At 40.0% G+C, this 17188-nt stretch overlaps 1 protein-coding gene across 1 annotated transcript in view; it reads right to left on the bottom strand.

Annotated features, from left to right (window-relative positions):
• Positions 1-1549: 1549 nt before the first annotated feature.
• Positions 1550-17188, bottom strand: part of LOC126623714 (MADS-box transcription factor 23-like) — a 36359-nt gene continuing 20720 nt past the window's right edge. Inside the window, exons 3-9 of the mRNA XM_050292697.1 lie at positions 17095-17173; positions 3616-3677; positions 2810-2909; positions 2661-2702; positions 2481-2564; positions 2096-2280; positions 1550-1901 (exon numbers count right to left, since the gene is read on the bottom strand). Coding sequence (XP_050148654.1) covers positions 1886-1901; positions 2096-2280; positions 2481-2564; positions 2661-2702; positions 2810-2909; positions 3616-3677; positions 17095-17173 — 568 coding nt within the window. The 3' untranslated portion in view covers positions 1550-1885. The remainder of the gene's footprint in view (positions 1902-2095; positions 2281-2480; positions 2565-2660; positions 2703-2809; positions 2910-3615; positions 3678-17094; positions 17174-17188) is intronic.

Below are 17188 nucleotides of genomic sequence, written 5' to 3'. Positions count from 1 at the left end.
AGTCTCTTTAATAATTCTACACAATCTACAATTTAGATGTTTCCTTTCTGGATTGAAATCACATTGAGCAGCTTTAAAGACAGTACTGAATTGTCCTATATCTCAGAGTATGTCATAGATGCCTGCAAGCACTATTAATGCAATAAACATTACGAAGATTCTGGTGGTTTGTCTCATTATGTGCATAGTTTTCAATTAATAAATCAAAGTAAATGTGTTTGCTACATGCTCTGCACGTTGTGCTGACTAACACAATAATCCGTGCCAACTTGTTTTTTCTGTACTATTCGAGATTTGGGAGCAACTTCTCCATAAATAGGGGTAAGGCTAGCCGACATTCACCTCTTCCAGACCCTGCGTAAAGCGAGAGCCTTGTGCACTGGGTACGACCTTTTTTATTTGTGTGAGAGTGATATAGAATGTGAACATGGTGCACACTCTCATCGTGGTGTCTCAGATCTCCTATAATGTGCAGAGGAATTTTATGTAGTTTTGGGTGCTCTACTTCTGGGTAGTGTTGTGATTTACGATACAAAATTAGGATTATGTAGAAATTAGTTTTGTGTTACTTATGTTGTTTTGGTGTTCTTTTTAGGTTTGGATTTGACTTCTTAGATGGATTCGTTGCTTGGTGGAGAGATTTTGTTAATTACCTATTTGATTAGTATTTGATTGACTTCCAATTAGGAGAGACTACTCCGTTTGTTTTAGTTCTCTACTCGTTTGGTTTAGGGTTTGTAATGTGTTGGATTTGGGTTATGAGAGTTACACACTGTTTTGTAATCTCCCTTTGTTTAGTGAAATTACTCGTCGTGCTTCGTCTGTGGACGTAAGCTTTACGCCGAACCATGTAAATCTCTTGTGTTTTTATTTTGAGATTGTTTGTTTTTAGCTTTCGCATCCGATGTTGATATTTGGTACTTTTGTTAGCATTCGCTTCCACTTGTGCATAAAATTACAATAGGTAGTCTAGCGTCTGATATTCTGGCGCTCTGTCATTGCACTTTCAAATGCACTTTCGACAAGGGAATTTATGAATGGAACTCAACGAAATTTTTCCTTTTTCCCCTTCAGAATTATAACAAACTTCGTATCAGTGATCATCGTGTTCTGCTAATCTCATTAACTCAACTACAAATTGATAAAATTGTCAGAAATTATAGTTCGAAAACTTTGTTGGTTTATTAATGTTTCCTAGGTATACAAATATTTCCATCCTGTTTATAGGTACATGCCTTTTTGTCTCATCTGTTCTACGTGTTACTTTGTTAGTCTGCGTACGTTGTTGACTCGTAGTTTCAGCAGGTTGTCTATCTGTAGTTATCAGTACTTTGTTCTTGGAGGTATACGATTTATCTGAAATATTCAAATAAATAATTTGATTGTTAAGTACCAATTGTTCATGCAAATTATGTGTTTTTTCAACTTACATGTGAATCCTCAGATGCCTTGTCTCCATGTTTCTTATCTAACTATTTTTCCATCAGATGCTTCATTGAACTGTTCATAAACCAACTAAATGTTGCTGCTAGAATTAATAAAAACATAATGGTCAGTTTGATAGTCATCTTGTTCGAGATGCTTTTATTCATTAAAATAAAATATAGGTATAACAATTGACATTTGTTCTGTGATTGGTCACAACACATTTTTAATATAGATAAAAGTTGGTCCTGACACACAACTGTTTCCCATTATTGCATTAATTACACCTAACTTGTTGTCTAATACTTTTACAGAGATCCTAAATTTTGTTTTACAGAACATTTCATACCAAAGCCGTTGGTCCTTCGGTGGAATCCGTTTAGTGAAAGTATGACATTTCACTCTTAGATGCAAGTTTCTGCATTATGACATAGCCATCCACAGCTGTGAAGCAACTTTGCTAATGCAGTTGTAATCTGTTGCAGAATTTGAAAGATATGTTAATAGCATGATCAAAACAGTGAGCTTTTCTTATTCTTTCTTTTTGGGGGTTAGTCCACTTGTATCAATGTGGTATGCAATATTACACGTTTTTTTTTTTTTTTGGGGGGGGGGGGGGATGTGTGGGGGTGTGGTGTTATATAACATGTTAACAGTCTTTAGGAGATACCCTAATTTGAATGCTTTTGCTGAGACTTCATCTTTCTGAGGCCCAGGCCCAGGCCCAGGCTGAGTTTGAATATGTGGCTGACTTAGCTGCAGATGGATGGGTGCATGCAAATCATGTGCATTACTGATGCTATATGGAGGCTGGGAAGTTTTGTTTCCTCTATTCACATCCCTTGCTTCATAAATCTGAGATTAAAATATTCTGTGTTAGTGTTTGCTAGAGAAGACATCTTCACGTTCGCTGATGAGTATACTTAACATAATGGCTTTATGTTTTAGCCTCATTTGGTTCCTCTCATTTTCCCTTTACCCATTGCCTCTCTCCACCCTTTTGATGAATTATAATGTGTTAAATGGAAAAGTAGAGCTTAATGTATAGACAGTACCTTCTTTTGCAGTTCCTCATTCTCTTTACCTATGAGGTCTAGCTTGTTATGCATTTCTATATTCTCTTGCTGTATCAAATTTCCCTGAAAATAAAGTAAAAAACAAAATTAACAAGTATCAGTTAACCCCCAATAAAATGAGTCAACATTAATCAACTAGGGGAAATTAAGCCAGTTTACCTTCTGGTTCAGTTCTTTTATTTCATCATCAAATATCTGGTTCTGCAGAATAGAAAAAAAAAACCAAATGAGTGCCATGCATGTGCTATATAAAGAAGGGAACATGAAATTTTAACTGAGACTATAATCAGGGCTAAGGCTTTTGATACCTTTTTTGTCCGGACAACTTTCAAACTCATCTCCAGCTGGCTTTCCAAATTGTGCAGATCTTTGGCTTTCAAACCAGAAAGTTCTTGCCCCATTAACTGCCTGCATAATTTACGAAAGGTGTAGGGGTAATATTCTCTAATCGTTCTCACAAACTAATTCATATTTACGAAATGTTGCTTTGTGGTGTTCGTGTATGAGATACCAAAATTTTCCCATTAAATCATTATCTCACATTTCATGGGAAGATCTTTAGTGTTTTAGCAATATTTAAGTAACAGTATCAGATATTGGGAAGCGATTTTTAAAAGTTGCATTTCAGTTGGTTTAAAAGCTTGGTCTCTGACAAAGTCACTTAAGGAGGAAGCATAGGGAAGGGAACACCCAGATCATTTAGGCTTAGGACAACGTGTTGTTAGGCTTCATTGGGGACCTCAGTTTTTATGACATTTCATGTTTCCTTTAGTGAAGATTTCTTGAGATTGCATCTGTGTTTTCTATGTTACGGCTGAGCAGCTGGATGATAATTATTTATTAATTGATTTTTTTTTCTGTTAGCTTTAATGGACTTCATGTCCACTGCTACTGTATTTCCTTAATTGGTGCTAATTATTGTTCTGTTTCTTATGAATAATCAAGAAACCTCTTTTCATTACCTCTTCCTTCATGTTGAAAAGGTTTTCTGGGCTGGTACCATAATTAGTGATATCGTTTTGGATAAGCAACATGAAATATGAATTTTATGCTTTGGTACTTGAATCAAATTACTAGGCTATGTTGAAGATTCAATGTAAATTAATGGTTGTACCTGTGGCATTCTTCCAAGTGCCGCAATTGTTGCCTCAAGCTTGCTGCCTCCCTTTGCCAAAACTATTAAGTACAAATATATACAATAACTGTTGTCATGTATGAAATATGAACTCACTAGATGAGCATTTACAGGAGCACTAGAAAATAAAATGTTAGCCAATGTAAAATCACATGTGAATCTGAAGCGTGCATTTTATCCGTAATATTATTGGGAAATATCTCCTTGCATGTTTACATACACATGCGCTTGATCACATGCTTTCAAACACACACACACAAACAAAAACATGCATATCGACAGATTGGATTAGTTCTCAAAGTTCTCTAGCTTATGGCCATGCAGGTGTATCTCATATAGGCAGATATAAATTGTTTTTGGGACCATGCATGTATATCTCATATTTTTCAGTATGGGCTCTTACTTTTATCATTGGTGAATATTATTATTCCTTGTTTGATCCCAAACGTATCTTATGTCTGCTCTAAAGGTTGCCTTTTCACTTATTTACTAAGCTACTCGGTGACTACTAATGGTACAAAGTTGTTGAGAACAGGTATCTTCGTAATTCTACTGATGGAACAGCAAGAACATTTACCGATAACTTTCCCTTTATTGAAATTGAGGGATGTTACCTGCCATGCATAGTATCCTCCACACTAGGGAGCAAATGACGACAACATTCACTCTTTATTAAGATGTTCAGGTAGTAGCTCCCATGTTTTACTGAAACCCTAGGATACAACTATATCACCTTTTTCTCTTCATCGTTATTCCTGGATTTCACAAGATATGGAAATTGCTACGCTGAAGTTTTTTCATTACGTGGGGCAGGGCGAATTTCTCATTGCATCAATATATTAACTTCATTGTTGTTTTTCCAGAATTCTGACGCCCAAAAGCTTTGATTGTTGAAATTTCAGCCTGGATGGTATTACTCGGTTGTCTATCTTTTCGTAAATATAAAGCCCTCTAATTGGATACGGGTTGGAATAGTCTGGAACTGCTGGTTCAAGACAAACGAACTATTATTCAATGGATTTTTTCTGAAGCTTGGATCCTTCAACTCTTGGTGCTATCAATGCTTCAACACCAACATACTTTCTCTTGGTCTTTTGTTCTTTTCTTCTGCAAATCCAAACAAATATGCAGTAGCTCGAAGGCATTGCCTCATTGCAAATGGAATGTTGTACATTAGATAAGTTTAGCTTGTCCTGTCGTTGCATCTATGTTTTCCTTTTATCACAATCCCTCCAAGACAGGCTTCGTTGTTAACTCCACTTGTTCATGTTTGTATTCATTCCACCACGACTTCAGGTTCGTGTGGCGTTGCAAGGCTGTTAAATGGTTCCTTTGAGTACCGTGGCTATTTTAGATATAGCTACAATCTTTTCAAGAGTGGTTGAGATATGGGTAGTTCTCTTCTCATAAGAATAATCTAGGCTTCACTCAGGTACTTTCTTAAGTAGCATCCCTGAAAGGAAATTGCTACCCTTGCCTAAGTAACGTTGGGTTTTTTGTTCGTATATATAGAAGAAAACACGGGTCTTGGGCATGAATTATGGGGGTATTAAGCTAATGAGTCATATAATAAAGCTCTGGGAGAGAGTCATCGAGCATAGATTGAGGCAAGAGACACGGGTCTCGGACAACCAATTCGGGTTCATGCTGGCGCTCAACCATGGAGACAATCTATCTCTTACGAAGATTGATGGAAAGATATAGATATATGAAAAAGGATTTACACATGGTCTTTATAGATTTGGAAAAAGCGTATGATAGGATCCCAAGAGACATACTTTGGAGCATTTTAGTGAAGAAAGGAGTATGAGTAACATATATCCAAGCTATAAAGGATATGTATGATGGAGCAAAAACTGCCGTAAGAACTCATGAAGGACAAACCGAAAGCTTCCTCATAATGGTAGGGTTACATCAAGGCTCATCTTTAAATCCTTACCTTTTTGCATTGGTAATTGATGAGTTTGCATTGGTAATTGATGAGTTAACGGGACATATTCAAGATAATATTCCTTGGTGTATGTTTTTCGCAGATAATATAGTTGTTGATAGATGAAACTTAGGAAGGGGTAAATGCAAAGCTTAACCTTTGGAGAGAAGTGTTGGAATATAAAGGTCTTCGCCTAAGTCGGTCAAAGACATAATATATGGAGTGTAAGTTCAGTGCAAATGGAGGCCCAAATGAATTAGGGGTGAGGATCAGAGACCAAGAAGTACCAAAGAGCGACCGCTTTTGCTACCCAGGATCTATCTTGCAAAAGAACGAAGAATTAGATGAAGACCTCAACCATAGAATACAAGCTGGATGGATGAAGTGGAAGAGTGCATCTGGCGTGTTGTGTGTTTGTACCATACTTGACCAATCCCGAAACTACTGAGCACCGGTCAACGTTATACCGTTAAGGACCCAGAAGAGTTTCCTTCCAATCAGAAGGCCAATCACAGCGCGACACGTGTCGACATCAGAAGCCAACATAGCGCGACACGTGTCAACATCAGAAGCCAATCACAACACGACACATGTCAATGTCAGAATGAAACTAGAAACTCTATTCTATAAATAAAGATCATTCTCTCACAATATTTCCGAATGTCATTTGTACTAAATCATTCACTAGTACTCACTAAAGGAGAGCTTGAACCTATGTACTTGTGTAAACCCTTCACAATTAATGAGAACTCCTCTACTCTGTGGACGTAGCCAATCTGGGTGAACCACGTACATCTTGTGTTTGCTTCCCTATCCCTATCCATTTACATACTTATCCATACTGGTGATCGGAGCAATCTAGCGAAGGTCACAAACTTAACACTTTCTGTTGTACCAAAGTCCTCACTGATTTTGTGCATCAACATTTGGCGCCGTCTGTGGGAATCGATACGAAAAGTTGTGTCGGTTCTCTTTCATTTTTTCACTTCCACCGTGAATATGCAAAATCCAATTCAAATCTCCAAACACCACTCAAACATAACTCAAGAAAACCTCAACTCATCGTTGTTTATTTCACAATGAACTTCTCTGCTGCTTCAATCTCTGTCGTCCATCAAGACGTCATCACAGTAATAAACTCACACATCACAGTTTACAGGGTCGCAGTTTACAGAGCCAATCAGCAAATATCTTTTCTTCTCTCTAAACCCACAATCTCAGATGAAGCTCGTTGCTTTTCCCTCTCTCAGATTCTCCTGTAATTTCAAATCTGCACTGCCTATGCAAATCTCTCCAACACCGTCCTCTGCAACCCCTCCGACATCGCCACCTGGGTCGGCTCCCTCATCTCCGGGTTTCAGTTAAATACGGATTCAACCCGACATAAGCTGCGGGAGAGCGGAACAAAGCATGGGACTAGGCCTCGAAGATGATTTGGAGTTTAGGTCGGGTTTACATTTCATGCAGCTTGGGAGCGAGGTTGGGATCCTGAGCACCAGCAGAATTCGAAGCCGCGAAAGTACTGACAGGCTGGGTGGTGGCAGCGATCTCGCCGACAACTGCGTTGACAACTGGTGCTGCCTCCGACGACCCTTCCGTCTCGATCTCACTGACAACTGGTGTTGCCTCAGCTACGACGGTGACCAGTACCACTAAATTGAGTCTGATTGTTCCTAACCACATAAATTGAGTCTGATTATTACCCACCGACAAAGAGGAATTGAATCTCAATTTTAACACCCAAAACCGAAGCCAAATTCAATTCCCAAATTTGTATCCAAGAATTTGATCCACAACATGTGTCTGTCTCAGATTTTTGAATCTTTGATCGATGTGGTCGCATTTTAAAAACCACACTTTGAAGCTTCGACCTTGACAGCGAAACCAAGGATGCAAATTTACTGATGAATGAGTGTTACTATTAACGTGGGCCCTCATCATCTTCGTATCAGTGCTGGGGCAATTTGTACATGGCGGCTCTGAGAAATCTGGCGGGGGACGCTAGAAGGCTACCGAGGGACGAGGAGAATGCTAAGGAGGACGATTGGTCCATCGGCAAGAAGCTCAAGTCTGAAAGGTTTCCGCTTTCATGGTGGGAGCTCGCGGCGGCTCTCACCGGCTCTCGCCGTTATCGTGGTCTTCTCTACCGGCCTCTCATATGTCTACGTGACCATGCCCGCCGCTAAGTACGGGTTTTGGGGTTCTCGGCTCCGTCAAGGCTGACAGGGATTCCTCGCAGTCCCAATAGAGAAAAGGATGATTGGTATCACTATCACTGTCACAGACGCCAAGGTCGAGCGATAAGTGGGTGCGAGATCTACGATCCGGGGACTTGAATTTGACAAACAGACATGATAAGGAAAAGGGTGTTAGTGTGCAGGTCTTTGTGCGTTGCAGGCCATTGAGTGAAGACGAAGTGAGGGAGTCTTTGTGCGTTACAAGCCATTGCGTCACAAGAGCCTCTGGTATGCTTGCTACCTATGTCATCGAGCCAATCGATATGATCAAAGTGAGAATTCAATTGGGTCAGGGATCAGCTGCCCAGGTTACCAGGACCATGATTAAAGAGGAAGGTGTTGGTGCTTTGTCAACAGCCGTCCATGACACGCGGTGGCATCAACGCTGTCGATGAGGCACGTGTACGAGATCACGAAGGTGAAGCAATCTGACTCGTATTGCCTGCACATGCCATTAGAGCCCATTTCTGCTCAGAATCAGAAGTAATGGGGTGGTGTCGAAAAGGCTGTCAAAGCAGCTGTCACTTTAAGGAATATTGCCCTTAATCATGGCATCCAGCCACATATCCAAAGCAGTCACTCATGGAGAAAAGCCGAGATAGGAAAGCAGAAAACAAAAGTAAAAGAAGAAAGCAAAAGCAAAGAAGAAAAAGAAAGCAAAAGCAAAGCAGAAAAAGAAAGCAAAAACAAAAGCAATGCACCAACGACCTACAATTGTTTAAGCTTCTATGTCAAAACTTTTGTTTTGAATGATGTAATTTATTTTTCTTACCTTTTGCAAACATTTGTATAGACCCCATCAGAGGGTTAAAAAAAAACGGCAAAACCCAAAATAAATGGGTTGGAATGTTGTGTAGAGGGCAAAGGCCCACAAGCCCAAAATAGCTCCAACTAGGCGATTAAAAGTACGCCCAGTACTCCACAATTATTCGGCAATCTGCCGCTATTACCACCAACCAGGTGATCAAAAGTATGATCAGTACTCCATAATTATTTGGCAACCTGCCGCTATTACCACCAACCAGGTGATGAAATGTACAACCCGTACTCTAAAATCATTTGTCAACTAGCCATTCATGCCACCAACCAGGTGATGAAATGTACAACCTGTACTTTCCTTCATGCCACAAACCAGGTGATGAAATGTACAACCCGTACTCTAATATCATTTGGCAACTTGCCATTCATGCCACCAACCAGGTGAAGAAGGAACTCATCTTCATGCCACCAACTAGGTGATGAAATGTACAACCCGTACTCTAATATCATTTGGCAACTTGCCATTCATGCCACCAACCAGGAGAAGAAGGAACTCATCCTCGTGCCACCAACTAGGTGATGAAATGTGATGAAAGGTGATGAAGGAACTCACCTTTGTACCACCAACCAAGTGATGAAAGCAACTCACCATTCATTCCACCTACCAAAAGACGAGTGGTACAACTTGTACATGTGAACTCCTAGCATTCACAAATAATCAAAAACCATCAAGCTTGACAACTCAACTAGGGGAGCACTTATGCCCAACAAGAGTTATAGTCACCAACAAAGTCTTATTGCAAGCCAACGACAACTTCAGTGCATGGCATACGAAGATCAAGCTATTCAGCCTTCTTGCATCTAGTTCAGAGATTTCCTTTCTGTAACAATGCAAACACTACAACTTGTAGAAAGCTTCACATACTCTTGATCAAGACAGTGTGAAGTAAAACCAATTTATGGTGTCAACAAGAGCTTCATCAAAGGAGTTCAACCACAAATCTCAAAAGCTTCACACTCTTGATCAATACAGTGTGAAGCAAAACCAATTTATGGTGACAACAAGAGCTTCATCAATGGAGGGCAACCACAATTCTCAAAAGCTTCACACACTCTTGATCAAGACAGTGTGAAGCAAAATCAATTTATGGTGCTAACAAGAGCTCCATCAATGGAGGGTAACCACAATTCTCAAAAGCTTCACACATTTTTTATCAAGAAAGTGTGAAGCAAAACCAATTTATGGTGCCAACAAGAGCTTCATCAAAGGAGTTCAACCACAATTCTCAAAAGCTTGACACACTCTTGATCAAGACAGTGTGAAGCAAAACCAATTTATGGTGCCAGCAAGAGCTTCATCAATAGAGGGCAACCATAATTCTCAAAAGCTTCACACACTCTGGATCGAGACAATGTGAAGGAAAACCAATTTATAGTGCCAACAAGAGCTTCATCAATGGAGGGCAACTACAATTCTCAAAAGCTTCACACATTCTTAATCAAGACAGTATGAAGCAAAACCAATTTATGGTGCCAACAAGAGCTTCATCAAAAGAGTTCAACCACAATTCTCAAAATCTTCACACTCTTGATCAAGACAGTGTGAAGCAAAACCAATTTATGGTGCCAACAAGAGCTTCATCAATGGAAGGCAACCACAATTCTCAAAAGCTTCACACACTCTTGATCAAGACAGTATGAAGTAAAACCAATTTATGGTGCCAACAAAAGCTTTATCAAAGGAGGGCAACCACAATTCTCAAAAGTTTCACACTCTTGATCAAGACAGTGTGAAACAGAACCAATTTATGGTGCCAACAAAAACTTCATCAATGGAGGACAACTACAATTCTCAGACCTTCGAAGCAAATTCAATTTATATGGTTCATCCAAACCTTCGACTACTACAAGGTGTGGCTTGCATCACAATCTCTTGCTCAACAGTGTGAAGCAAAATTTGTATATGTTGTATCTTCCACATTTTCAAATTTCTAGTTTCCCAAAAAAGAAAAAAAAAGGAAATTCAACAAAGCTTCGTCAATGGAGGACAACTACAAATTCTCAAAAGCTTCACACTATCTTGATCAAGATAGTGTGAAGCAAAATTAATTCATGGTACCCAACAAAAGCTTCAACACTAAAGCTTCACCTACAAAGCTTCAACTCCAAAGCTTCACCTACAAAGCTTCAACACAAAAGCTTCACCAACAAAAGCTTCATCAATGGAGGACAACTACAAATTCTCAAAAGCTTCACACTATCTTGATCAAGATAGTGTGAAGCAAAATCAATTCAGGGTACCCAATAAAAGCTTCAACTCCAAAGCTTCACCTACAAAGCTTCAACTCCAAAGCTTCACCTACAAAAGCTTCAACTCAAAAGCTTCACCCACAAAAGCTTCAACACAAAAGCTTCACCTACAAAAGCTTGACCCACAAAAGCTTGACCTATAAAAGCTTGACCCACAATAGCTTGACCCACAAAAGCTTCATCTACAAAAGCTTGACCTACAAAAGTTTGACCCACAAAAGCTTGACCTACAAAAGCTTCACCCACAAAAGCTTCACCCACAAAAGCTTGACCCACAAAAGCTTCACCTACAAAAGCTTGACCCACAAAAGCTTCACCCACAAAAGCTTCACCTACAAAAGCTTCACACTATCTTGATCAAGATAGTGTGAAGCAAAATCAATTCATGGTGCCTAACAAAGCTTTAACCTCAAAGCTTCACCTACAAAGCTTCAACACCAAAGTTTCACCTACAAAGCTTTAAAAAAAAAAAATATATATATATATATATATATATATATATATATATATATTTTGGAAATTTGAAAATTAAAAAATTCGAAAATTCGAAAAAAAAAATTGCCTAGGCCTTATCTTCCTTGGGCCTAACAACTTCCATAACAAATATATATGAAGAAGGAGTTTTGGGCTACCACTTAGAAAGGAAATGCCTCATTCGTCAACTCCGTCGATCGGAAACTTGGGGGACTCCTACCATATGCTACTGCACCTTGATACTCGAAAGTCTCACGACCACTCAGTGACTTGGATTTTTCAAGTCTCCAAACGAGAAGTTTTCCTCACTCGGGAAATTAAGAGAGCACTACCTCAACCTACATGCTTCACTCACAAAGTTTCAACATACAAGCTTCAACAAAAGGAAAAATTCAAAGAACTTAGTGAAGAAGGCCTTGGTGTATTTAACACAATACGTTGAAATGAAGCAAAGCTTATTTATTAATATCTCCGATAAGTTACAAATATTTACATATACATGAATCAAAATAAACAAAGAGGGAGCTTTCACAAAGGTTGCTCAGGAAAAGTCTCAGCAGTCAGCAGAGCCCCAGAAAGAGGAGGCAGCAGAGGGTGATTATTCGGAGCCTCAGTACTAGGCAGAATCCCAGAAGGAGGAGGCACCGAGGGTTGATCATTTTGAGCTTCATTATGCGGTACAGCCCCATAAGATGAAGGCAATAAATACCTTTGGAACAAACCCACAAACCTCTGATGATCAAGTAAAATCTAACCATCAGATTCCTGCAGCTGGTCGAGCTTCCTCTTCATGTTTGTAGCATAGTCATGTGCGAGCCTGTGCAATTGTTTATTCTCATGCTTAAGCCATTTGATCTCATGTTTGAGATTTATCACTTCAGCTGCCAATCATTCAACTTGGCGGGTTCGAGCAAATAGACATTGGGCCATATTAGACACAGAACCTACACACTGAACACTAAGAGCCAGAGAATCCTTAACAGCCAACTCATCAGACCATTTAGAAAGTAGTCTGTTATCTTTGGGAGTGAGAAGGTTTCTGGCCACCACCGCAGCAGTCATATCATTCTTGATCACAGAGTCCCCAACGGTAAGAGGACTAGTAGGGGATAAGAAGGATGGGCGCCATATGTTGTCTTAAGAAGGCATGGCTGCCTCTTCACCAAAGTTTAAGTCAAAACGACGGTCGGATGGGCCAGACATTCTCAGAAATGATGAAGGAGAAATGAGGTGCAATAAATCTCTGAAGTAAGGGGAAAATTCCTACAAGTAATAACTCTCTGAATGAGCTCCTTGCTCATAATTGGTGCCCTTATAAACGAAAGGGCAACAGGGTCGTTAGTTCAAAAATCGAAGAGGCGCCACTCTCCGGATTCCGAAGAGGCACCACTCTCCAGATTTCGAAGAGGCACCACTTTCCACACGCAACATCAGCTCCTCGGGTACCACAGATAACTTTGCCAAAGATCTCTGACAAAGTTTAGACCCATAAATTTTAAAGGTCCAGCTACCCTACTATTACCCACAAGGGTAAAGGAACAGCACCACTACTTGATAACTAGAAAGTCCCAATGGGTGCCAACCTTCGTGCTTCGTGGCAAGGCAGACTGGCAAAAATGCCCAACCTTTACTCCCATTTGAGAAAAAACTCCCAACGAGATTGCTCGCTTAAAAATCGAAGAGGAACCACTATCCGAATTTCGAGAGCCAAACTCTCAATAGGATTACTTTCTCAAAAATCGAAGAGGCACCGCTCTATGAATCTCAAGAGCCAGACTCCCAACAGGATTTCTTTCTCAAAAAATTGAAGGGCCACTGTTCTCTGAATCTCGAGAGCCAGATCCCCGACATTATTGCTTGTTCGAAAACTGAAGAGGCACCGCTCTCCGAACTTCGAGAGCCAAATTTCCTTGGATAAAGCTTGTCTGCAATCTTCACACGCAACATCAGCTTTCTAGATACCATATACCACTTTTTCAAAGCGCTCTGACAAACTTAAAACATGTGAAGCTTCCAGCTCCCATTACATTGCTATGACCAAGAAGGGTAAAGGAATATCATTATTACTTGCTCAAAAATCGAAGAGGCACCGCCATCCGAATCTCGAGAGCCAAACTCCCAACAGGATTACTTTCTCAAAAATCGAAGAGGCACCGCTCTCCGAATCTCAAGAGCTAGACTCCCAACAGGATTGCTTTCTCAAAAATCGAAGAGGCACCGTTCTCCGAATCTCAAGAGCCAGATCCCCGACAGGATTGCTTGTTCGAAAGCCAAAGAGGCATCGCTCTCTGAACTTCGAGAGCCAGATTTCCTTGCATAAAACTTGTCTGCAATCTTCACACGCAACATCAGCTTTCTAGATACCACATACCACTTTTTCAAAGTGCTCTGACAAAGTTAAAACACGTGAAGCTTGCAGCTCCCACTACATTGCTACGACCAAGAAGGGTAAAGGAATAGCATTACTACTTGTTGTTAGGGAGACTCCTATATATGTTGACCTCCATTCTCCACGGACAGGCAAACCTGCAAAAATGCTCAACCCTTCCTTATATCTGAGAGGGCACTCCCAATGAAGCCTTTCGAAATACTCAGCTTTCTTCCCCCCAAATAATACTTATGCAAACCAGCCACACCAGAGTAAGAGTATCTCATATCATCAGGGTCAAAAGCAAGAGTATCCCATATCATGCTTTTTCCCTGTCTTTTCATTTGCCCTTGTTCTTACCTGCAAGACAATAAGAAAGAGAGCAATCAGTCAACACTTGGAATCAAGCTTCCAGTCAGGAATTGACTGCCTGGAACCTCTTGCCTGACTACTTACCTGACATTGCTCTTGAGTACTCATCTTCAACATCTTATGCTTCCAGAAAAGATACCACATATGCCTGAGGAATATATAGGGCAAGTGACAAGGATATAAGGAAGCATGTGAAGACAAGCGCAATAGAACACGTGCTGATTCATCCACTACTTCGTCAACAGCAAAAGTATCTCATATCATCAAGGTCGAACACACTCTTGATTTAATTAACTTGTTTTGACCCTCAAATTCTTGAGTCGGCCTTATACTCTGGAGGAAACTAGAAAACCCTCCAGCCCAATTCAAGAATAAGCCTGTAGAAAGTTACTTCTTCAAAAGCAAAAGTATCTCATATCATCTCTTCTCCATTTGCTTCTCCTTATTCTTGTTGTTGTTTACGACACAATGAGAAAGGGAACAATCAACCGGAAGCCAAAGTTGAACCTCCGATCGAGGTTGCTTGCTTGGAAGTCTGATTTCTTACCTTGTTTGTTACCGCTTTCGACAAATCTCCTAGCTCGGCGACTTGGGGGACTCCTACTATAGGGTTTTGTATCGCACTTGACCAAGCCCGAAACTACAAGTAAGCTTCAAGTGAAATTGATACATTACCTTGTGCATCTTCGTCGGTTAAAGATACCACCCCTGGATGGAGGAAAAGTACTTCCAGAGAAAATGCCACATCTACGTATGAGACAGATAAGGCAAGTGAAAATGATACCACACTTCGGTACTTAGAAGTTTCGTGATTACTCAATGGTTTGGATCTTGCAAGTCCCCAACAGAGGAGCCTCCCTCACTCAGGAACTTAGGGGAGCATTGTTTGTACCATACTTGACCAATCCCGAAACTATTGAGCATTGGTCAACGTTATACCGTTAATGACCCAAAAGAGTTTCCCTCCAACCAGAAGGCCAATCACAGCGCGACACTTGTCAACATCAGAAGCCAATCACAACACGACACGTGTCAATGTCAGAATGAAACTAGAAACTCTCTTCTATAAATAGAGATCATTCTCTCACAATATTTCCGAATGTCATTTGTACTAAATCATTCACTAGTACTCACTAAAGGAGAGCTTGAACCTATGTACTTGTGTAAACCCTTTACAATTAATGAGAACTCCTCTACTCCGTGGACGTAGCCAATCTGGGTGAACCACGTACATCTTGTGTTTGCTTCCCTGTCCCTATCCATTTACATACTTAACCACACTAGTGACCGGAGCAATCTAACGAAGGTCACAAACTTAACATTTTCTGTTGTACCAAAGTCCCCACTGATTTTGTGCATCAACATTGTGTGACTGTCGTATGCCACTGAAGCTCAAGGAAATTTTTTATAGGACGGCAATAAAGTCGGCGATGTTGTACGGCACGGAATATTAGGCGGTGAAGCATTAATATGTACATAAAATGGATGTAGCGGAGATGAGGATGCTCCGTTGGATGTGTGGGCACATGAGAAAGAATAAGATTAGGAATGAGGATATCCAAGGTAATGTAAGAGTAGCCGAAATTGAAAGAAAGGTGAGAGAAAATCGGTTACGGTGGTTTGGACGTGTGCAACGAAGGCCGACTAATGCTCCGGTTAGAAGATGCAACTACGGGACAGAGGTCCAAGGCCGAAGGGGTAGAGGAAGACCTAGGAAGACTTCGAGTACTTGGATCTAACGGAAGACATGACATAGAACCGAGCGCAATGGCACTCTAGGATTCATATAGCCGACCTCACTTAGTGGGAAAAGGTTTTGTTGTTGTTGTTGTATTTATAGAAGAAAACACCTTGTAGGGAAACCCTTAAATTATTACCACTACCAGATTTTTGCTTCTGATGGAAACTTCGAATTGTGATATCAACTTGTAAACTTGTGTTTCTATTTGCTAGAACTTTAGTTAAATTTTAACAAGTTGTTTGAACTTATGTCAGATAGATAAGATAGAAGCTTTCCCAAGGCAGTCTGTTGATCGTGAAAATTATAGTGAAACTCATCTCCCTTTCCTTGTTGCGTTACAGTAACAGTATTTTACATTGAACCTTCAACCAGGAAAATGACTAGTTGCATGGCATATCTTATAACCTCATTAAACACCTTGTTTCACGAGTCTGTGGAAGGGCAAGGTCAGTAACATAAATCCCATCTCTTCCAAGTTTCTTTTCCTATCTGGACTTCACATTTGATTATTCTCAGCGTCGCAAGAGCATGCATCTGCCTTTCCTGAATGATCTTGTATTTCCATGCCTCATATCGTTTTTCCTACCGTTTTTCCGATCTACCTGAGTTTTTCACTTTTTGATACACAATTTTGTTCAGGCTTTCAATCTCATGTATTTTAGACCTTTAGAAAATGGTGCAGTTGTTTAATGGTTTTGTTAATGTTTATAGCTTCTTTTCCCTAAAATCCTTTATGCGTCTCTTAATGAGTTAAGTGCCAACAATGCGTTGAGGAGGATAGAGCTCTATGATTGTCTCAGAAGGTTTCTAATGAAAAGTGATAGTAACATCTGAGTCGTAATTTCTTTGTATGGATACATGTTTGTCCATAATGCTATTTCGAACTCTCTAGACTAATCCTATCGTGTACTTTTCCGTACAGTTAAATTTGTGACTAAGAAAGACTACTTTCTCGCCATTTCTATGTTTGCTTTTCTATAATCTCTCCGAAAGGATGTAATCCAACATTGCTGAGGACAGATTATGTTTGCTAATGTTTATTACTATACATAGGCAAGACCATAAGCTACGTAATTATTCAAGTGGTATGCATGCGTAGGAACTTATATGAAAGCAATTCTGGGTAGCAAGTATGCATTGTTGAAGAAGCTTATTGCTTAGTGTTTAACAGTATCATATATATATATAATGCCTCTATACAGTATAATTGCAGGTATTTAATTGCAGGTATTCAGCAAAAAGAAAATTGGAGCTGTTAAGTGGTTACCTTGACTTCCGAAGCAGGATTCAGCAGCTGACGATGCTCCTCTCTTAGTTTACTCAACCGATCGATAACTGATTTCACGCTGATAAGAAATTCA

The sequence above is a fragment of the Malus sylvestris genome, chromosome 5 (genome assembly GCF_916048215.2).
Source record: "Malus sylvestris chromosome 5, drMalSylv7.2, whole genome shotgun sequence".
In the NCBI taxonomy this organism is placed as follows: domain Eukaryota; kingdom Viridiplantae; phylum Streptophyta; class Magnoliopsida; order Rosales; family Rosaceae; genus Malus; species Malus sylvestris.
This window is presented reverse-complemented; position numbering and strand designations above follow the sequence as displayed.